Source organism: Mytilus galloprovincialis, chromosome 1 (genome assembly GCF_965363235.1).
Source record: "Mytilus galloprovincialis chromosome 1, xbMytGall1.hap1.1, whole genome shotgun sequence".
Taxonomy (NCBI): domain Eukaryota; kingdom Metazoa; phylum Mollusca; class Bivalvia; order Mytilida; family Mytilidae; genus Mytilus; species Mytilus galloprovincialis.
Window position 1 is genome coordinate 15,267,864 of NC_134838.1, and position 24,751 is coordinate 15,292,614.

Consider the following 24,751-nt stretch of genomic DNA (forward strand, 5'->3'; position numbering starts at 1 on the left):
ACTAATATTTGAATCAAAAGTAATATTATAATAATAGCCTGTACTTGTCATGCTGTAAGTGTTATTAGTAGCTGAAAACTGGTTTAATATGAAATATACCTGTTGATCTTGTACTTGTTCACCTCTTATAATCAACGGAAGACTTTCTGATCTTTCTCGCTCTGACATCTGGAAAAAAAATATATGCAATTCAACACAGAACATTACTGAACTGAAGTGGCACAGAATCAGTTTTAACAAGGCCAGTATAAATTATCAGAAACATTTATTTATTCTCTTAAGTCCAGTTATTTCATCTTTAAAATGATTCACTCTTCAATAAAATATTAAAATTTATTACTATCTTTAAGATGTTCACTACAACTCAGGTGGATTTTGCTTTGTCCACCCGTCTTCAGTGGGAGTGGGCACCGGCTGGGCAAAATTTCTAGCTTGTCCACTCTGCCCACCCATAGGAGTGGGCATGCAATTTCTTTTGTTTAATCAAAAGACTAGCAAGTAAAATCAATTCAAAAAAGCAGATAAGCATTTATAATCAATATTTTTACAAAAAAAGAGATTATAGCTTGAGTGGGCACGGGTGGGCCGGTGGAAAAAGCAAAATCAAACGGGGCTGTTGTGTATGTTCCCTGTGTGACAGTGTCCAATATTTGTATTTATGGAACAGCCCTGAAGGGTTTAAGTTTTTACGAGTAATTTCAAGTTTTAAATACTAACTTGAGTCTAGTTATTTTGTTATTCTTACCTTAACTATCAGTAAATCTTTGGAAGAATCGTCTATGTTCTGTCTAGGAGAACCTTCAGAAGCTAGAATACAAAGACCAAAATAATTAGTAGCATGAAAAATCAAATTATCCATAATCATTTTGTTACCAATGATGGATAAAAGCAATTTCATTTTAGAAGTGTGTATAGAAAACTATATTTTCACATTAATTTAGTTTTTGAAATAATTGTTTATTGATTTTACTACTAATGAAAGCAATACCTCTCAACCATGTTATTGGTCATATTACTACTTGGAAGAAACAACTAAAAGAGCAGAGAATCATAGAATGAAGATTTGAAACTATGGTACTATTAAATGATTAGCAAACACCTGTTTCCAGAAAAATGTCAATATGTAAAAACTGAGATTTTTTATTCAGAGAAAGCATATCCCTATATCAAACTCACAGCCTGTGGAACTCTACGCAAGCATGCTCTTATGAGACCACAAAGGCAATTTTCACACTATATGTAAATCAACATTATGTTCACACAAAAAGTAAAGGATAGACCAGACAAAAACAAAACATTGATCACTTTGGTTCAACTCCAAATTGTCTATAGGAAAAGAGAAAGTTTTCACTGATATAACCTCTATTTTAGTTTGAATGTTTACCAATATCTTGTAGACTGTCTGTTTTATGTAAATCTGATTCTGCTAACTGATGTTCACTTGATGAATGCTCCACTTTCTCAGAAATTATTTCAAAAGACTTTTGATGAATGACAGCAGGAGCTGAAGTCTGAGTCTGAACTGTACTATATGGTGCTGTTGCCGGGATGTGGGATTCAGAATGAGGCTGAACTTGTTGCTGGGATAGGTCATGTGTCTGCACAGATTCCTGGGCATGTTGCAGCTGTGGAGGTTGAGTCGGTAAATGTTGTCCATCTTGTGTTACCTCTGTTGTCTTACTATGGCTTTCTGTAACATTCCCTCTGCTTCTATACTGACCAATTCTGTCTTTGATCTGCTTGCTAACAAATTTGACATCTTCTTCTTGTAAGAAACCAGACTTTACCTAAAAACAGATTTAAATGTGTTTCACTTGAGAATTTTAAATTGCTTCTTTTCTTTGTTATTATTGGAGTGTTTAACTTAAAGTGTTGACAGGATCAAATTTATATGGTATGAAGCGCGGACAAAATTTATACTTAAAAGGTGTGCACAATCAATGCTTTTCTTTTGTACTCAACAGATACAATAAGCCAAATTTTCAACATGGTACTTCATAAGAAAACAATCTGCAGGAAGACATCATCTTATCCAGACACATTATCTGACTGCTCTTTATACTCTTAAATACTACATGTCTAACAAAGGAGCAACGTATTAATAATTTGACCTTGCCAGGGAATAAACCAATAACATACCACACTTGAGGCAATCTGTCTACCAAAAGACCATCAATGCTGTATAATCATAAAGAAAAAGTGATAAAGAATTAACATGTTTTCAATGGAAATTTACAGACTACCTATACAATGTGCATCCCTATGAAAAGCCAAACATGTTTTTACCATTTCTTGAGCAACTTTATCTGGATCATCACTATTCAAATCAAATCCAAACTGGATCGCCTCATTTTCTTTATGCTTGTCCTTTCTTTTTTTAGGGTCTACCACTTGTAGTTGTAACTGAACTGACTCTGTTTCACCATCTTCTGTTTTGACAATTTCCAGTCGTAAACCATTGTCATCCAAGAAAAAGTCATGCTGGAGTAAATCTTTCGCTGAATATCTTTAAAATAAGATAAGATTAAATAATTTAACTAAATAATTATAACATAATATCACATCACAATAGATAATTTGCATTTTTATCAAATGTTTAAAAATATAAAAAAATAAATTAACATTAATGTCTTAATTTCTGGATGGAAATGTGGCTGGGACCTACCCAAGGTTGTTTTTTCTAATCATTTGTGCATAAGAAGTCTTGAGTAAAACAGTCACCTGTGATTTTAAGGCAACTTCCCAGAGTAATAAGCAGTCTTCATGATGAACTGTTAAATCTAGAGGCCCGGAGCTCAATTTTTGAAAATTTTTAGTTAGATTCTATTGGCCTGTAGATATGATTTTAACAGGCCCGAGAGAAATTTTACAAGCCTGGGCTGCCTGGGCTGCCATTCTGACAGCGTGAAGACTGGACTAATAAGTAAGATATTTAAAACCCACTATCTGATGCTTGTTTTGATAACAAGACTTTTTAAATTGTGCCTAAAAGTTTAACAACACAATGAAAGTTTTGCTAGTTGTGTGATCTGCGTTTATAACGAAAATATATTGTGTCTACTCATTTCAAATGAATTTCTATATAACTTTGTTTACCTCTCTTCCTTTCTTGATCGTATACAGCTCTGAATTATGTCTTTTATATATGGACTATCAACCTTTTCTAAAGCATCTGGAGGAACACCCTAAAGATAAATGTATAAAGCAATGAAAGTCTCAACTGATAATATTAACTTGCATACATATGTGCATAACATCACTCTACCTTCTGTTTGAGTTCGAATCAATGAATTATACCTGTAACATTGGCTGTTGCAAATTCAAATTCTTTTTTTGTTTTGTTAATTGTATACATGAACCAGGTGCTCCGCAGGGCGCAGCTTTATACGACCGCAGAGGTCGAACCCTGAACAGTTGGGGCAAGTATGGACAAAACATTCAAGCGTGATACAGCTCTGAATTTGGATTGTGATCAAATTTTTGACATTACATGTTTTTTTTTACACAAAACAAATGTCAAGATTTTACAAATCAATTAAAGATTTCTTCTTCAAACTTTTTAAATCTAAAATTAAATAGTTGACACAGCATAGGTTTCTGACACAGAATGAATGTGGTCTAATGAACTTAAAATATTTTTTTTGCCTTTGAGAAATTCACTATGCTGTTGAATATTAATCCTCTCAAAAAAATGTTTGAAGAAATTTTCTTTTTATTTATGAAATCTGAAATGAGAAAAATTTAAACCCCCCCCCTTTTTTTTCACATCCCCGTTTCCCTTTTTCCAAAACTGATATCAATTCAAATTTCTAATGGAGTTTGCAACAATAACTACTCTTTTAAATACATCATAAAATATTAAAATGTAAAATAAAGTGCTTGTTATCACTGAATGGTAAAGATTGGTTGGTAGTAAAAGTGAATATACATTGTTTATTGTATAAAACAATAAAAAAAACTTCATCAGCAACATTTTATATTGGCAAATTTCCAATGAAGTTATTTACATAAAGTTATTGGCAAATAAAAATAGAAAATGACATCATAGTCATGTCTGGCAAATGTCCAACATACATTATCTAAAATCATTTTAGATAAGATAAGGAAAAAAAGCTTCATCAGCAACATTTTATATTGGCAAATTTCCAATGAAGTTATTTTCATAAAGTTATTGGCAAATAAAAATAGAAAATGACATCATAGTCATGTCTGGCAAATTTCCAACATATATTATCAACTTCTATTCTATACAAAGAAAGATAACTCCAATTGAAAATTAATTGCTATTGCACAATATTGTGCAATTAGATATTTCTTGCTATTGTGCAATACTGTGCAATTGAAAATTTCTTGCTATTGCACAATACTTGATATGGAATCCTGATTTGGACCAACTTGAAAACTGGGCCCATAATCAAAAATCAAAGTACATATTTAGATAAAGCATATCAAATAAGCCCAAGAATTTAATTTTTGTTAAAATCAAACTTAGTTTAATTTTGGACCCTTTGGACCTTAATGTAGACCATTTGAAAACTGGACCAAAAATTAAGAATCTACATACACAGTTAGATTTGGCATATCAAAGAACCCATTTATTCAATTTTTGATGAACAAAGTTTAATTTTGGACCCCCATTTGGACCAACTTGAAAACTAGGCCAATAATTAAAAATCTAAGTACATTTCTAAATTCAGCATATCAAACAACCCCCAGGATTCAATTTTTGTTAAAATCAAACTAAGTTTAATTTTGGACCCTTTGGACCTTAATGTAGACCAATTTGAAAACGGGACCAAAAATTAAGAATCTGCATACACAGTTAGATTTGGCATACCAAAGAACCCCAATTATTCAATTTTTGATGAAATCAAACAAAGTTTAATTTGGACCCTTTGGGCCCTTTATTCCTAAACTGTTGGGACCAAAACTCCCAAAATCAATACCAACCTTCCTTTTATGGTCATAAACCTTGTGTTTAAATTTCATAGATTTCTATTTACTTAAACTAAAGTTATTGTGCGAAAACCAAGAATAATGCTTATTTGGGCCCTTTTTTTGCCCCTAATTCCTAAACTGTTGGAACCAAAACTCCCAAAATCAATCCCAACCTTTCTTTTGTGGTCATAAACCTTGTGTCAAAATTTCATAGATTTCTATTAACTTAAACTAAAGTTATAGTGCGAAAACCAAGAAAATGCTTATTTGGGCCCTTTTTGGCCCCTTATTCCTAAAATGTTGGGACCAAAACTCCCAAAATCAATCCCAACCTTCCTTTTGTGGTCATAAACCTTATGTTAAAATTTCATAGATTTCTATTCACTTTTACTAAAGTTAGAGTGCGAAAACTAAAAGTATTCGGACGACGACGACGCCGACGACGACGCCGACGCCAACGTGATAGCAATATACGACGAAAAATTTTTCAAATTTTGCGGTCGTATAAAAAGTTAAATATAACTTAAATGCATTTAACATGGAATAAACAGTAATTGATTACACTAAAATGTGTTATTCTTGTGTTGAATTCATAGCATTTTTATTATCTTATGCAATCAGTGTTCTCCCCAGGCCGTTTTAGCGTCGCGGTACCGTGACGCTATATTTCTTCACCGTGATGCTATAATAATTCCCGCGACGCTATAATTATTTTGAAGATGCTATTTTACTTGTCCTCAATTTTGAACTTTCATCTATTATCGATTATGATCATAAAAATTATATCACCTTTAATTGTAATCCCTTTAAGTCGGACACTTAAGGCAATTAAGAGATTAAATAGCTAGGTGTTAATTGCCCTCAGGGTGATAACTGTTTGGATGCGAATATCCCAAGCTGACACTTGTGACATGACTAATACCACGTGTCTGCAATCACCAATTTCGACATGGAAAAATGCAATCACAAAACATTTCGAAATCTACGTTTTGTAATACGAAATTTCAAAGATTGAAACGATTTTTATTTTTTTTTTTAAAAGGTCCTTTATTTGTGCATCTCTCCAAAAAATACTTTCTTTCTCTTTCGGTAATACGAGAGTGAGAATTTTGGTTTAGAGCCAAACTAAGTTTAATACTTCTTTAAAAAGTTATCATTATTGGCTTAAGTCTATGTTTAATCCATTTAATGCATTAAAAGTGTCTTATTCATTCACAATCTCTTGTCAAACAATGTTTATTCTCGGACTCATTTTCGTAAATTTTTCTACGGCCGCCATTGCACATTTTTGTGTAAACTGCGGATCAAAACCGGACCAGATATGACAAAAATTCGCATTTTCATGATAATGACAACAGATGGACAGTAGACAGAAAAAATATACCAAGAGAGAAAACTACGCATTAACAGACTATTTGTTAGATAACTTTGTTAAAAATACATATCATTTTGATGTAAAGATAAGAAACAACTGGGACTAATTTATTGAGTGCCATGAAACAATGAATTTCATAAACATGATAAAAAAAGTTTTTAAATTGATTTTATTTTTGCTACTTTTGCTACTTTATCTTTACTTGATATAATATAAAAATAGTTAATTTTGTGTACTAGATATTTAGTTTTGTATATAAACAGGTTGATCTATAATGAACCATTCATTTGACTTATTGTTGGGTAACTGAAACCACATATTTATTTTTATTTGGCACAAGAGGAAAAAAATATTCTGTAACAATAAATGAATAAAGAAAACATAAACTGAAACAACTGTTTTTGTCATGTGGTTATAGTTTAATTGTATTCTCAGTTATGAATTGAACAATATAAACTAAAACATATAAAGGATATAGAGTATCAACGCGACGCGACAAACGACATTAAAAATACAGTTATTTTTTTTACGCAAAATGTGATGCTATCCAAAATTTCTGGGGAGAACACTGGCAATGGTCCATTATTATATTTTTACTGTAAAATATTGACAAGGTCACCATGACATGAAATATATATTTGAATCCACAGATATTTTTTTTCTCTCAAACCAACGACTTACTGTGGTAACACGTCTGTAGATCTGGGCAGCATTGTGACACTCTTTATATGGATACTCTGATGTGGCCATTTCTAACATACACATACCAAATGCATAGACATCAACAGATTCATCGTAATGCTCTTCATACATCTCAGGAGCCATGAACTCAGGGGTACCTTAAATGTATAAGAAGATGCTTCTTGTACCATTTGCTGGAATCTACAAGGGAAAATGTGAAGGGGAAAAGAAGATTAGTGATTTTTTACCAATAGTTGTCCTTCTCTGAAATAGAATGTTTTGTTAACATAGAGATCATTCAGTACACATATTTCCCCTCACATTTTATTTGTTTTACCTGGTGGTCTTACCTTTTCTGTCATTAAGGCAGGAAGTCAAATAGGAGAGATGCTATAATAAAAGGCAAAAGTTAAAAATCAAAATGCTGCAGAACAAATGGATTACAGTCTTCAATTGTTGCCAGAAAGATCTTTCCTTTTTTAACATTAAAAAAATAATGTACAAAATTATTTTTTCAATTTAAATTTCTATAAAACTGAAAATGAAAATGATTAAATATAAATCCAATAAGTGTGTCTGAAGCCTGTAATTTTCATATGTATCTCCAACCTTGATTTGTAAAAAAAAATTGAAATTATGCATTTCTTCAAATATTTATGAAATATAGATTCCTATATGTTTTGAATTAGTAAACATCTAGTTTTTATATAATATTGTAAAATTTCTCTTATTAATTTAAATCTAATATTTGCAAATAAATAATAAACTTTGGCTTTTTACAGTGTAAATACATTTTACGTCATGTAATATCAATTAACTTATATGATCAATTTAAACTTACCTAAACTTATCTGCAACAAAATCAATATATAAAGAAGGTCATAAAAATAAAATGCTGCAAAAAACTATTTGTTATTACATTTATAAATGCAAATTCAATAACTCAACATTGACATTTGAAGTAGTTAACAACTTACCGATTACACTTTTTGCAAAAGATTTGTTTTTCAATGTTGCCAGTCCCAAGTCTCCAATTTTTACAGATCCAGTTGGTCCAGTGATGAAAATATTGTCACATTTTAAATCTCTATGTATAACTTGAGGAGATCTTGTATGGAGAAAGTAAAGTCCTTTCAAAATTTGCTTGCACCAGTTCCTCAATACTTTTGTATTCAATTTCTTCAACCTCTTAATGTATCTGGATTAAATAATAAAAAAAAATACAATATAGCTGTAGTGATAAAAATATTTCTACATGTATATGCATTAAAGGGGATGAGAGATAAATATCAATAACACAGCAGCCTTTATATATATTTTAGAACCCATTCAGACATAATCTACAGACAGGGCCTAAAATAAAATTTCATTTGTTTGGCATTGCCGCCCGACCCACTGAAAAACTTGCCGCCCAAATAATTTTATTTGCGTTTCAGAAATTTATTTTTTTTTATTTAAAAAAAATCGAAATTGTGCCGGAATTTGATCGTATCCGTCGAGTTTGTTCCTGGCTTTACTTATTTGAAATCAAGATCTTAAAAGAGCTTGCCTTACACTGTATTGGGAGCAAACATTTAAATGACATGGAATAGAAAAAAGTCTGCCAAAAGTAATGTCTAAGAGGCCGGCAGGGGAAGGCATCTCCTCATGCTGCAATGCATTGGTTAAGGGAGATGGATTTTATCAAAAATCAAATTTTCATGCTGCTATTCTTCGAAAGAAACGTTCTGAGAGACCTTGTAGAGGACTCAATTTTATCTTTTGTAAAGCAGAAACAGATGATTTCTGCTTGACTTTGTTGCTTCATGAGATAGAAGTTTTTCACCGGGACATCACAGAACAAATATTCGTGGCTCTTACTGTACATTTGTTGAATTTATTAAATATTTGAAATTTATCATTGACAAATTTTCCCTTGAATCAGAGAACAAAGTATCTACTATAGTCAGAACCACAATGATGCCGATGATTCAAGATAATTATGACTGTAAGCACCAAAGCTTAAAGACCAAAATGATTTACAGGTTTATAGTAGTTTTGTACCAGTAGATGCTAGCCTGGTACAAAACATACATATTTTAAAGACTAGCATCTTGTGTCAATTGAAGTACTTCCCCCTTTTCTTGCCTTTCCTCTTAACATGAATAAGATAATTCTTCAAACATAAAAGATACTGACAGAAACATATTTATAAATGTATCTAGTGTACTAGTGATGAATAAAATCCCCTCCTTTTCCACAATTCAAAGGGCTCATTAATTTATCTGTATTCATGTAATGCATGTCCAGATTTCTGTTAATCGAACAAGCATTAGAACCCATAATTTATTTATCTGCAAAAATTGTCTGTCCTGCTGCATATTTCTATTTTGAATTGATCATAATTTTAAACCTAGCCCTGAAAAACCTTGCACTTGGATAATATTAGTATAAACACCATGTCTATTTGTGCCAACCTTCCAATTTTTTAATTTTTGCTATCCTAATTTGGAACAGATCCTTTATCCTCAAAACTTTATATCAGGGACAGTAGGCGTGTTTGTATGGTAGTTCGTCACACCTTGCATGTATGATTACTAGCCTCCAGGTATTGGTTTGAGTCCTAGTTGGGCACTAACGGTTGCAAAATTAAGGTTTGATTTTCATTTCATATGTGATAAGGTTACAGTGTTCTCCCAAGGATTTTTTGATAGCGCTGTGGTAAGCACGCGACGTTAGATTCATTTACCATTTTTACATAATGTTACATTTATATACAACTATACCATGTTGGTTATATTATTTTAAATATACATTAACCTGCATTTTGTATGCTTTCACAAAAATGGAAAAAGCATTTTAAATATATGTTTTAAAAATCAAAATGCCTAGAGAATTTATATAATTTGATTTCATTACCACCCTTCCAATCCTTTTTTTGTGATAGTAAGTACGTTAGTCTGTTAGTCAGTTTCCTCCCGCAGGTTGGCGTTTTCCTTCAAGTACTACGGTTTAGTACGCCACTAAAACTGACTGCCATGAAATTACCCATATGGTGTAGAAAGTGATGTTTATAAAAACAAAGCAATTTTTTTTAAATCTTTGTCCATTTGTACAAGGAGCCGTAGTGATTGAGCCATTTAACTTATGGTAATTTTACCAAACGGTGACCACAACTTCAAGATGTGACATCAGGCCTCTGTTCAATGGGCAGTCCCACAATAAAAGTTTAATTTTCACGTCATACATTTTATATGGTTAATTTGTCAGTTTCCTGCCTCAGTTCTGTGTTTTTTCTGGGTACTTTGGTTAACTTTGCCAATAAAACTGACCGTCTTACATGAAATTATCCATATGATGTAGAATGTGACATTGACGGTTGACCCCTTTCATAGAAACCACCAGCATGTACACACAAAAATGCTGCAATGCTTTAGACAACATTGATTTAGAGACTTCATGATTTACATGTATAAAGCTTTTAAATGTAAAAAAAAAAATAATTTCCCTACCTACCTACCCACCTGCTGATAGTGTGGGTCGGCAATGCCAAACAAACAATTTTTTAAGGGTGGCCCAGAGTTTTTCCTAAACAATTTGAGCATGGTCATGAGGGTGGGGCGCCATTCTTTTATTTAGACATCAATTAAGTCAAATTCAAAATAGCTTATTACTTCGTATAATCCACGTCCTTACAAATTGATAACCACCATCCTTTCAGTCAAAGACATATCCTGAACCCAAGATTGGCATTTGGCAAGTAAAAAATCTTGCCAAATCAATGTGAATATAATTTTGTCCAGCATTCCATATGGTTACTTCAGGTCCAATCTGTCTGGATGCTGATAAAACTGTAGCATGCTGTTTTGTCAAAGGGTAAACAAAATTCTGATCATGTTCCATGTTCTCGGGTGATTTTTTGGCAACTTAAAAAAGCATTTATTGATTTTCATGTGTATGACAAGAGGTTGTTTTTATAACAGTGGTCAACAAAGGAGTTTTCTGCTTTTTTCCTTTTTTCGCATTTTTTTAATATTTGTGCTTCTCTATGGTCATTGGCACATGATTGTGTTTTAAAAGATGTCAAAATCATTTTTTTTAGGCCAACCTTAAAAATATGTTTGTTTGCAGTTTTCCGACTGTACCTTCAGACTGAAGGGTCGGTAGGTAGGAAAAATATTTTATTTTATCAGCCAAAATACAGTTTAAACAAGCAGTTACACTAAACCAAGTTTCTTGTGAAGAAAAAAAAAACATTTTAAAACAACAAACACAGGACATGCTGAAAACCAACATCAAATGAACATTTTCAGATAAAAAACTTTTTAACCAAAACTTTAACATAGTGTCATTATCCAATTTATGACATAAAATATGGTATAATTATTAAATACAGGAACACTTATAAACAAGGAATGTCATTATGACTAGAACTGTTTTAAAGAAATATATTCAGACATGTATGCTTTTTGACTAGAATGTTTTCATGAGTAGAGTATTTTCATCAGAAAAATATAGATATTAACGATTTTTAAGACATTCGACTGTTTTCATATTTCTAACAATATTTAATTATATATGTGATAAGGTTATATTTTTACCAGGCTTTAATGAAAACCAAAGAAATCTAAAGTTTGGGGTGAAATCCATAGCACCCCATTAAAAGTAAATGGTCTGTACTGAAATGTTTTTAATGCATAAAAAAAATTAACAGCATAGCTCCTAAGGACATGTTTTAATTGAATTCACACAGGCCACACAGTTTGGGTATATTTAATATTGTAAGAAAGAGAATAATTGCAATGAGTGGGGCAGCCCCCCTTATCCTAAAGGAGCATACTCATTGCAACCTAAGATATATTTAATATAGAGAGAGTATATCTATTTTTCAAGCTAACCATTCATTTTCTCTACATCTTTGTGTAGTTAGGGTTGCTTCTTATTGATTTGGCATGATCTACATCCATTAACATTTCAAATGAGCCCTTCCTCCGTACAGGCGTGTTTACAGATATCTATGAAGATTTAAGTCACGGAGGAGTGGTTTCATCTTTGTCGTCTTCACAACGATTTGTAGAAAATATGCCATACTGCAAGCTGCTGTCGAATTATTTAACCACTGAAATTTGTTCCATAAAGTCAGGCTCCACAGATTCTGTACCCGATTTGTTTGAGACAGAATGGTTATCGTGTCAGTTATGAATATCCGCTGCATCATCGTCAATGATATCATCACACATCATTACATGTGCCTGAATCTGTATAAACAGTTTACTAATAAACTTTTTTGTTTGTTATTTGTCTTAAAATTGACACGAGACGACAGCGTAAAGTACTCCCCCGTGACTTCATAGATACCTGTAAACAATTTCCATGTGCTTTATCATTAAATGGTCACATGAACGCTTGACGTGAAGCTAAGAAAAACCGAACTTGAAATGCGTAATTGACCCAGACTTTAAATTATTTCCGGAAAGGACCCAAAGTTCCGGATCGCGTCAATAGAAGTATTAAAAAAAATTTCTTCAAATTTAAAGCAATAAAATTTTCACAGTCGGGAGGATTTTCAAGGGTCGGTCGGTAAACTGCAAACAAACAATATTTTAATTTAAGCCTTACCACAGAACAATGATTTAGATACATGTGCAGGGTCATGATTGTTAGTGGAAAACAGAGCTAAATTGAAAAATTAAATTAAAACCCATCATTCAATGACATTAATAAATATAGGGAAATATTCAATCTAATTAATCTGAAGAACAGACATGTACATATGTGTGATTAGAACTATTAAAAACGCAATGAATTATTCAATCCTATTATCCTATGGATATTGATGCTTCAAAAAGGTTGGACTGGCTAAACTAATTGTAAACCTGTACTAAATGATAAGACTGACTGCAAAATATACAATATACTCACGTTTTTAATGTTCCAGAGGTCATCAATTCTGTGACAAGAACAATGAATTTCTTATTGCGTAATGTGCTCTCCTCCCAAGAGTCATAAAACCTGACAATATTTGGATGTTGCAATTCTTTGAGCATTTCTGCCTCTTCACGGAATCGTTGTCTTTCACTCTTGTTCCATTTTTTGTCCTACAATTTAAAAATATACATGTATATTATAAAATGAGTTAATATTACACTGATTAATGATTATTCATGATATATTTGCTGCGGGACATTTAATAACCATCTACCAATCAATCAAAAACAGCAACTCCTTTTTATTGTATTCATGGAGTGTGTATTTCTCAGTATATTTGATGTTGTGAGTACTGTATGCAGTGTAACCCCTCTAAGATTTCAATGCACATAATATATACAGAGATATAGACACAAAATGTTTCCTGATCCTAATTTTGGTATAAATATAACAACTAAGAATACATGTATTCATTTGTGAGGCCCTTTATAGCTTGCTGTTAAGTGTGATCCAAGGCTTTGTGTTAAAGGCCATACTGGGCCAAAATAAAAAACATGTTTGTTTCCCCTCGCCCCGACCGGGTCAAAAATAAGCCCCCCGAGTCAAAACATTATTTGCCCCAAAAAAATCAGATTTTTTTTTATTCCCGAAAATAATTCGTTTCCATTCCGACATTGGTTCCGATATTACCGGAAGTCTTCCCGGAACTCTCTGGAGTTATCTATCAATTTAGCGGTATGTATCGAGGGTAAACTGTCTGCTTGAAAGATGGCGACAAGATCGCATTGTCGCCTTCTGTACGAATTAAGTACAAGGACGCGTCAAAGGTGTTACCCATCGTGGTAAATAGATTATACAGCTTTTCAAAAAGGTGCACATGGAACGACGTGTTGAATGATTTAACTACAGATGATGGTCACAACATAGATAAATTAGATGAAGTGACAGTTTCTGTGTTAGTCCGAGATTACTCTGACGTCCAACGGCTGTTTTGCCAGACAAGCTGGGGCCGTGGTCCCACGTCCCCAGCTTGTCTGGCAAAACAGCCTTTTGACATCAGAGTAACCTCGGACTATTTCTGTGTCTGATAAGATGGCTAACGGTGTGACTTTTGAGCCTGATTTTGCTGAAGAAATAAGAGTTGTTCATGATTTTGACAAGAGACTCAAATACGTCCAATTTGACATTATAAGGGACGCACCACCTTCAAATGACAAAAACAATAATCAGACTAATACTAATAGTAATGCACAAAATGCATTTGACGTCCTAATGAGAAAAGCTAATACTCAGGCAAACTCGAAAGTGCCTTCCAAACATGATGAAACAGCACCAAGATTTACTGGTAAGTATGTTAAAATTATTTAAGGTAAGACTGTTTGGAAGGCACTTTCGAGTTTGCCTGAGTATTAGCTTTTCTCATTAGGACGTCAAATGCATTTTATGCATTACTATTACCAAAAGGATTGATAATCTAAATAAATACACTCAAATTGAGCACTAACAACTGATAAGTGGCCTCCAGTGGACAAGTCAAACCATCCATGACATCCAGTTGGAAAAAAAAAAATTACCTGCCTGCCTGGTCTGTTTACAAAGAGTAGACCCGGGGGAGGGGAAACAGACATTCTTTTAAATGTGGCCCTGTGACCTATATAGGTTTACATTTACAAATTGCGACTTGTAATTTTTATCACTGAATATGAAATTATCCTGTAAAGAAGCAAATAAACAGCTGCGCCATGATCGCATGATAAGCCTGTTGTGTTTTCAAAGAATAAAGTTCAATAACTTTTCTATGATCATCTCAGAAATTTATAAATAACTAAAGAGAGTTAATCTTAATAGATACATGTATGTACATGTACATTTGTATCAGTCACCAAAGTATAATGAAAACTGCTCAAAGCACTTTAAGAACATTATCATAAAACTCAGAGACGTAAAATCAAAATTATAAAAAAATTGAATGGTAGCTTTACAACAATAGATATAAACATTTTACTAAAGTTTCATGAAAACTGCTGAAAGCATTTTTAAGTTATTGCCTTTTTTCAATAAATAAAACCCCATAACTAGTAAAATTAAAATCTGAAATTTATAAAAATCGTAATGGAACTTACATTTGTACATCAATAGATATAAACAATTCACAAAAATTTTAGGAAAGCTGCTCAAAGAATTCTATAATTATTGTCTGAAAACTGGAAAATCCCGCTTTTAGGAAGTTTAGTAATGAATAAAAAAAACCCAACAAAAACGTAAAATCCGAAATTTCAAAAAATCAAAGAGGAGCTCAGGCTCATATACATATGTATTACATTTATGTAACAATTAACCAACATTTCTTGCAAATTGGTGAAAGCATTTTTAAGTTATTGAGCTCACGTCAGTAGATATGAATAAGTCACCCAAGTTTTATGCAAATTGGTTAAAGTGTTTTAAGCTAATGTCCGACATGCTGATAACGGACGGTCAGACGGACAATGGTATAACATTATACATCTCACAAACGGACGTAAAAAAAATGTGAGCATTTTGCAGTGGTTTTTTTTCATATTTGGAAATACAATGTAGACTGTAGATGGACTAACATTTCGAAACTTGAAGTTTCAAAATGTTAGCTAACTATACATGTAGTCCATCTACAGTCTACATTGTATTTCCAAATCTATCTATGACACAAACTTCTGACACAAATAAACATAGATAGATTTGAACATATACATGTCTGCATGTAGCAGTCAGGTCACGTGTTTTCACACACTTTTTGATCATGTCATGATTTCTCATTGTCAGAGACAGAGGTTGGCAAATATGCAATAAATGAACTATGTAAATGAGGTCATGGTCACTGACGGACAGACCTCATGCTTATAGTAAAATGTACCTAAATTATACTGACATCTGACAAAACAACAGAAACTTAATGATGATTAATGATCTATAAAATGAGGTTAAGGTCAGAGTATAGAATAAAGCAGGTGATGAACAATGAAAATGAGGCTAAAGACAACAGAAACTGTCAAACAGAAACTAAGCACCTGCATACAAGATAAAAGTATCAGCTACACAAAAAATATACATGACTGAATTAAGTTTGTGACTTTGAAGTTTTATACAAATACATATGCGTGTAGATTACCCTTCTGCCAGACCCTAGGCCAAAATAAATAAATAGTGTGTTTCCTATTTCACCCCGAAAAAAATTAGGTAGGGTAGGTAGGTAAAACATTTTATTTTATGAAAACTTTTTATTTTTTTCTATCGATGACAGCAGAAAAAATCATTTGATATGCCTGCATGCTTCTTTGATAATAGTACTCAAATCTACAGCTTTTTTAATTTTCTGTTTTTTGTCACACAGGGTATACATGTGGGAACAGATTCCTACCCCTTTTTTTAGTAGTAAAAACACTGCAAATTGATGCTAAGCAGCGACTTATTATGATTGTTCGAGGGGTAGTACTCTTGCACCCTCTTTATTTAATGAACAGATGTGTTTTGGTGTTTGACCTGTTGACAGAATTTAATCTTGAAGAGTGGGGTTCTGACAATATTGTTAAAATTTAGGTTTTGGGAAAAGTGAGAATCTTTCTTATTAAATTTATGGAAAAAAATTGTAGATATTTTAATAGGACATGATTTTTTTTTCCTTCTCTTTCTTCTTCTTTTCCTTATAAACTGTTGTGGGACCAGCCTGAGAAAATTCAAAAGAATAAAAAGTAGACATGGTGCAGGGGCAGATTCATTTATAAATGAACATGAATCATACACCATGTCTGCCTACTGGAGAAAACTTTTTATTTCTTATAACACATTGTCTGCCCCCTTGTCGTCAATGTTTAGTATTTCCTTTCTATTTGTATTACTAATACTAACGTATTTGACGTTGACACGACTATTGCAGTGTGCAGTTTACTATCGATATCTGTATTTTGAAAAATCCTAGGATTTTTACCGAGTCACTGTGGATTTTAACAGTAAATTGAACTCATTTTACTCTTAAATATTTTGCAACCATGTGATTACATTTTGCATATTTGACAGCTAATATGCTGCACGGTTGTTAAAGCCATGCTTGTTTTATTTTAAATCTTGGTTCTTGAAACGCTTGACTAATCCGTATTGGTTATTGCTATCAAACGTTTTGAAGATCTGTAGTTTTCTAAACGAAGAGTCGGATCCGGACAGACCGAAAAATCCGGATTTTTGATATTTTTTTTATTTTTGTCAATAAAATGTTTAGGGTCGGCGTCAGAAACGGAGGTAGGGTCGGGAAACCGGAAACACACTATTTATTTATTTTGGCCCTATCCGTATTTTGATGACTGAATAGACGAGTCCTCATGATTGAATCAAAAATTAAATAAAACTTTGTGAGTTGAGTCTAGAAATCATCGCTTCATTCAAAGAAATTAAAATAGAAGACAATCTGTTTTATATAATTGATGAGTAAACAAGGGTTTATTTATGCAAATATTGAATATGTCCAAACCCAAAATGTAGTGGTAAATAATCTTGGGGAGAACCCTAAATACAATAATAATATTAATGTACAACATGTAAAATATACACACTGGAACATGTATTTTATACCTGTAATTCACACCAAGCAACAGCAACTCCTGTTTCTGTATCAAGACCTTTAAACACAGTTTTAAAAGAACCTCTTCCAATTTCTATGTCAAATTTGAAAAAGCGACCATCAGGTGATGTTGACACTGCTTTCTCTTCAGTTTCATCTACTTTTTGTACCATCTGAACCACATCTAAAGACTCCAAAGGAGTTTCCGGAATAAAAGATTCTGAAGTTTTGCTAGAAATCTTGTAACTATCATCACTGATACCTACATGTACACTACTATCTAAAGTATTTAAATCCGATTCTGTTTTCAAACCCTCTGGATCAATAAACAATGCAGTCTTGTCAATAGTCACAGATCTGGTAAATTTTCGAACTTCTTGTATTTTTTGCTTTTTACTTCCACTTGAATCATCATTTATATCAACACCCCCACCATTCAAATTAACAGTTGTGAACTTTAAAGCATTATTAACTGATATTTTATCCTCTGAAGGAACAATTTTGAATTTTGTTTCCTCTGAATTATTACTGCAGTTACTAGAACTACTATCAGTAGATTTTTTACTCAAATCACTGTCATTTAATTTTGACTTGACATGTGCACCTCTGCTGTTAACGGTCTTATCAGAATCAATGTGCTTAGCAACATCTTCTATGGTTTCTGATGGTAAACTCAAAGAACGATCTTTACCCACTGTATCAACTTTTTTACTTCCTTCACGGGTACGATGTCTTAATCCAGATACACATGAATGCTTGTCTACATCAATTCTTCCAGAAATATCATCGGACACACAACGTCTTGTCCTCCAAGGGACATTTCTTGTACTTCTTGAAGTTTTTGGAAAGGTGTTTTCTGACTGATTTTGTTTTTGAGAATTTGTTGGCATTGCACTTTCTTTTCTATGTGTTATTTTTTGTCCCATGTCAGTTACATGTACCTTCTTCAAACCTTTTGAAACATGTGACAATCCCTTTCCAACATGCTTATTCTCACCAATTTCATGTGACAATTCCCCATTTGCCATAGGCAGCTTTTTACTCATTTTTTTATAATAAAATAAAAGCTGAATTTATTTGCTTAAGAGTCAGTATCTCTTAAACTTCACAAAAGTATGTAAAACATGATATTCATAGATGCTGTAGGGTAAGTTAGCATGGTCACTGTGCTACTTCACATTACATGTATACTTCTCTGTATATATTATTTATTTAAAATAATGAGATAATGATAGTATTAAAATGCCAATGATCACTTCTTTATACAAAAGTTATATGACTAACGACAGTCTCGTCTCCGATTGTTGATGAAAAAAATGAAGTCTCGCGCACCAGGTCAAATGACGGTGACCTCTTTTTTGGAATGAATGAAAACAATGTTTCTCACAAAGGAATGACAATAATTTTGAGTCACAATCGTCTTTAACGATACCTTCCACAATTTTCTCATTGGACACTAATAAATCTACTTTTCCATTCATAATGCCAACACAATAATAATCTTTCCGTCATGAAAATAATTCATTCTGACAGATGAGAACGAGCAGAAAATACCCACTTCCGGGACACGACTGCAGCTGTTTTTTCACAGTTTAACGCCAGTACTTAACTAACTAATTCCCATATATACAAAAGGAACATTATTTTTTTAACTGCTATCTTCATGGTAATCTATAAGATCGATAAAGACATAGAAACTCCATTTTTCTTGTTCATCTATGGCGACGACTCATTCCTTAGAAAATAGTCCCTTGTCAATCCTGTTTATTGCGGTATAATCTGTAATGTCAATTTGTAAGATTGGCAATGCCCTTTATATTAACAGAACAAAATAATGAACTTTACATCTAGTTTTTCATTCTAAAATGATATTCAACATAAAGACATGAGAATCTTCTGTTATATCACGCAGTAAATAAGGACTATATTTTAAATACTTTAGTTCAAATATTTTTGGCAATTTGCCGGATATCAACAAAGCACGTGTTCAATCCCGTTAGGGGTTCATTAGAGGGATTAGCTACCGAAAAGCTTTTTAAAAATAATAGTTACAAGAAATAATTATCTCACCAAAGAAATTAAGTAAAAATCTGATCATTTTTTCGTTTTAAATAAACTCAGAAAGTACAGACTTGATTAGTCACGGAAGCGGAGCGATGATTGAATTATGATTGAAAGACTGCTGTATCAACAGATATATAAGTACCGGGGGCTGCATTCAAAAGTTTATTCATTTTCCGGGCTTAACCGATCTTCGTTACGCGTTCTTTTATGTATAGTATTACAACGACTATGAGATAGTCGAAGCTAATTGCTTAACTTCAAGTGGTGTTTGAATAGATTTTTATGTCACAGTGTAAAAACGATATATATAAGAAAAAGCCAGGATTTGCATCTTACTATACAAATCCTTGGAAAAAGCAGGGACATATATATTATATATATTTAGTATATCGTCTCTGGCGAAATATAAATAAAGGATATTTAAACTCCCAGAAGTAAAACAAACTGACAATGGCATGAAGAAAAAAAACCAGAATACAGTTTTCTAGCTCATAAAACAAATCATAAATCACAGAGAATTATTATAATGATATACGATTTTATCCATACCTGGAATGACATTATTACGGTAGTGTTTCTGTAGAATATCAGAGAAACTTTAAACCAAAAAAAAAAACAAAAAACAAAAAAACAAAAAAACAATTTGATGACATGAAGACATCTTTTTATCATCAACTTATACAGTGGTTATTTTATCGCTCGTTGGTTTCAGCGTTTGTAATGATTTTTCTAAAAAGGCAGTTGGAATACTCAAAGTGGTTGACATGTATAAAGCCTTAGTTTATATTTTTTTATGCTGCAGTTAAAATTCCTATCTGATGAGCTCACGAAGATAATTTGGATTTACGTGTTGTTTAACATCGCCGGTAATCAGATTTCAAAATTTGCGGGAAATTCTTTTCCATGTACATCTGTTGAGCATCTGCTTAATTCAACAACATTGTAAAACACCCATATAACGATAACATAACATATTTTTGGACTGTTTCGGGGACGTACGTAGGACCCGCCGGGAGAGTGACAAACGATAGTTCACCCCAACGTCCAAAAGTAATTGTGAAAAAAGCGGTGGCTTTTTGCCCTTTTATCGACTTTTTAGCTCGAAAAATATTTTAAAAGTTTCAAACAGATGTATCATATCAATGCTCTCACATTTTGTATTCTAATTTGTATGAGCGCAGGTACGATATCTAACCCTACGATTGGTCCAAAACATCTATGAGCTTAAAGGAGCAGTATATATATATGTAAGAAAAATCATTATCGTTATTTCCAACAAAAAAAGAATTTCAATTTATCGCGCATATTCCTTTACCGAACTCTTGATCTTAAACTGTGTCTGATTGGAGAATCACTATCCTGTCTTCGTGCAAATAACTATGTGGATCAAAAACGATTCACCACAGGTGTTTTCTTATATATTTACATATGGCCAGACAAGAATGTTAATCTTATTATTCGATGATAGACGGGCTTTGAGAATAAAGATTGACCAGAGATAGATTTATTGCGACGTCTTTCACTTTCAAAGATATAGATGTTATGCTAGGGCGATTGCTCTAGTCTTAATATAAAACCGGTTTGTTGTCATTCATTTTAGTCCAGACATCTAGGGTATGGGCAAAGAGACAGTGTATACGGACATATGATATATATATAGTTTAACTGAATCACACTGAATTTGTAAAAATATTACTATTTAAAAACCTAGCCTTTCTTTCATTCACAAAGTGTAGATCTGGAAGCCAGCCAAGTTGAGGTGCAAACAAAGCAAGGATAGGTTTAAATGTATAGTTTAAATGACTTAACTATCTTTTAAACGTCTTTGTCCAAAATGTATAAAGTGAAGTTTCGTGTGATGATAAAAGTTAGAAATGTTTTTACAATATGTATATGCAAAGTATGTATCACACAAGGAAAACATAAATCTCGTATATGATAGATTTAATCCAAATATAAGGAAAGACATAATACAAAGTTTTCAAATCTATGTAGTCTCACAGAAAGGTCAAAGCAACAAATATATATATATATTACACCAATATAAAAGTCGAAAAGTAAACCTATATATATATATACATAAAACAAATGGTGTATTGAAAGAAGTAGTGACCACATGAATAATTGTCAAATCAATACATTGTAAATTAAGTTGTGCAATAAATATAAAATGTTGACCCCACCACCACAAGATACCATCCAGTCGATCATCGCTTGACAGTTAAAAAAACAACACCTAAGAAATAACGCCTGTTTTAATATGTAATGTTATGAGTCTTAACATTGTAGGTATAATTCCTGTTTTAATATGTAATGTTATGAGTCTTAACATTGTAGGTATAATTCCTGATTTAATATGTAATGTTATGAGTCTTATTAACATTGTAGGTATAATTCCTGATTTGATATGTAATGTTATGAGTGTTAACATTGTAGGTATAATTCCTGTTTTAATATGTAATGTTATGAGTCTTAACATTGTAGGTATAATTCCTGTTTTAATATGTAATGTTATGAGTCTTAACATTGTAGGTATAATTCCTGTTTTAATATGTAATGTTATGAGTCTTAACATTGTAGGTATAATTCCTGATTTAATATGTAATGTTATGAGTCTTATTAACATTGTAGGTATAATTCCTGTTTTAATATGTAATGTTATGAGTCTTAACATTGTAGGTATAATCCTGTTTTAATATGTAACTAGAACACACCCGCGAAATCGCGGGGAAATAGAGCGTATGTAAACTGTAAAAAAAAATATACTGACTGGAGAATTTCAGGAGAGGTATCAAAATTCAAAGGTACTTAGGGACTGGGCACATTTTTTTTGCCCTCCTCCTATTTTCCAAATACCGATTTTTATACCTTCTGTTTTTCTGTACTCTATGAACATGCATATATACTTTAATTACTCAATACAGAGAATTTCAGGAGAGGTATCCAAAGTCAAAGGTACTTATATATATATATATATACATCAGTGAACGCCATGAATAGTAAAGAGTCCCCCCCCCCCCCCCCCAAAGATAACCATTGGAATTTATAGTAAATTATAACAAATACAGTAATTCATAGTAAATGTATGTAAGTATATAGACATATATCCGCAGTCACCGCCGTTGATAGTAAACCATAGGCGGATCCCAGGGGGAGCTGGGGGCCCTGTCCCCCTCTCGTTGGAAAAAAATTGTTGATTATATGGGGAAGCATGAGAGTAACGCCCCCCCCCCCTTTAGGTCAGTCAGCGCCCCCTCCCTTATGAAAAGTTCTGGATCCGCCACTGTAAACTAATTGATAGTAATCATTTTCGTTTTCCTCCCAAAATAACCCAAACTGAAACACGTTAAGCAAGGATGATACATGCTAGTACTCAAAATGATAGCAGAAAGCAAATTCATATACTTTATTTCATAGTCTTTGTATGTTCGAAGTACAGAAAAACACAAACCGGAAGTCTAATCTGACTTAAAGTTTTGTCCAATGACGGGGAAATATCCGGACGCATTCTTTTTCGTTTTTTATCCCAAATAACCCAAACTTAATGATCATAAGAATGGATGACAAATGCGACTATACATGTTACCTATAGGACACAGAGGCATGATGATTTATTTATTGTGAAAGGAGGAGAAGCGACACCAAAAATGAGGTCTTCTCGTTTAATAGTATAGATGTTATGAGTCTTAACATTGTAGGTATAATTCCTGTTTTAATATGTAATGTTATAAATCTTAACATTTGTTCTAATTGATCTTATTATGTATTCATATAGTATTTTTTCCGGTCAACACTTTATGCATGTAAGGAAGTTATTTTACATTTCAACATTATTAACTTTAATATGTATATAACTTATTTAAGAATATTTTTTCCATCAATTCGAAAATTCTTTTTCTAATATCACACTAACGAGAGTTAAACTTGGTATGTGAGTCCTACTTCTCCGGTCTCTTTTCTGTTAATAGAAAGGTATACACAGATCATGCAGTTCACAGCATCATCTTTTTACAAGCAACAAAATAAAACTACTAGTAAAAAAACAATACCGTTAATACAAATCATAGTTATGAAGATATTCCCCGTTATATATGTCTAAGATTATCATTGACCTCATGTCAAGAACAAATCTTTGTTTACAAGAAAGAGAAATAATGATGATTTATAAGTGAGCTGATATAACTCAAAAAATGTAATTAACGTGTATATAAGCCAACAACAAGAGGGGTGGGTGGAATATTATGAATGATCAGTGTATTGGACCTTCCAGTATTTCAGTTCTGTCTTCGCTGCTTTGCAGTTATATACCCCCAACCTCTTTCCTCGCACTACCATCGGATATTATCTTCCGAATACAGTAATATTAATCATTATTACACAATATCGCATGTTTATATCAGCAGATTGAATTCGTTCATAACCCATTTACCTACGTTTAACCCATATATACTTATCTACTTATTACGTACGGTATACGTGGGTTTATTTGAAAAGTATACATTATATATGTATGTGACTAAAGTAAACATGTCAACCTAGCCTTACAGTCCAGATAATGGTCATAAACAACCATGAATCACCAGCAAATTGTCTTTTCTACATGTAAGCAAATTCAATGTACTATCTACTAAGACGAACTCCCAATAGTTTGTGTATCCATTCAGACACATGTATTTCAAATTCACTGTCGGAGTTCTATGATATATACCAGTCCTTCATTTACTCTACATCATATTAAAATTCATTAAAGTTCGAATTAGCAGAGATAGTCATCATATCCATAACCTTTGCTGCTGTGCAGTATGCGATTGATTGAGGGACAGACATTTTTACGGTCAATTGCCCTCATCTCCATTTGGAGAGGAGGGTAGTGGATCGCAATCCTTGGCTAACGAAGACGAGGGACAGGGGGCAATTAGAAATTTGAATTCTGTTGTTGACAGAAAAAATTACCACCCCTTTTTTAGTCAAACATTTAAATAATCGTGTAAAAACTTGTGTGAACTTTAATTTGGCGGTACTGAAGATGAGATATATAACCTGTAAACGGCATCTGCATAGTCTCACTCCGTTAAAAGTTCATGCGATTCTCATTTTTTGCCAGCCCGTTTTTGTTTCTTCTGACGTTGGTTTTGGTATTTCATATTAGCAGTTCTTGATACAATTGACATAAACAAATTAGACGAACCACAGAAAAA

General features: G+C 32.7%; 1 protein-coding gene across 5 annotated transcripts in view; it reads right to left on the reverse strand.

Annotated features, from left to right (window-relative positions):
- The window catches only part of LOC143066794 (uncharacterized), a 32,109-nt gene extending 12,888 nt beyond the window's left edge, over positions 1–19,221 (reverse strand). For 4 of the 5 annotated variants that reach the window (XM_076239620.1, XM_076239614.1, XM_076239626.1 and 1 more), the window contains exons 1-9: positions 17,501–19,221; positions 12,896–13,071; positions 7,972–8,192; positions 6,995–7,152; positions 3,097–3,185; positions 2,287–2,506; positions 1,385–1,787; positions 746–807; positions 100–168 (exon numbers count right to left, since the gene is read on the reverse strand). In XM_076239620.1, coding sequence (XP_076095735.1) covers positions 100–168; positions 746–807; positions 1,385–1,787; positions 2,287–2,506; positions 3,097–3,185; positions 6,995–7,152; positions 7,972–8,192; positions 12,896–13,071; positions 17,501–18,535 — 2,433 coding nt within the window. In that variant the 5' untranslated portion in view covers positions 18,536–19,221. Of the gene's footprint in view, positions 1–99; positions 169–745; positions 808–1,384; positions 1,788–2,286; positions 2,507–3,096; positions 3,186–6,994; positions 7,196–7,971; positions 8,193–12,895; positions 13,072–17,500 lie in introns of all 5 variants that reach the window. The other variant, XM_076239633.1, reaches the window with a different exon arrangement.
- Positions 19,222–24,751: the final 5,530 nt, after the last annotated feature.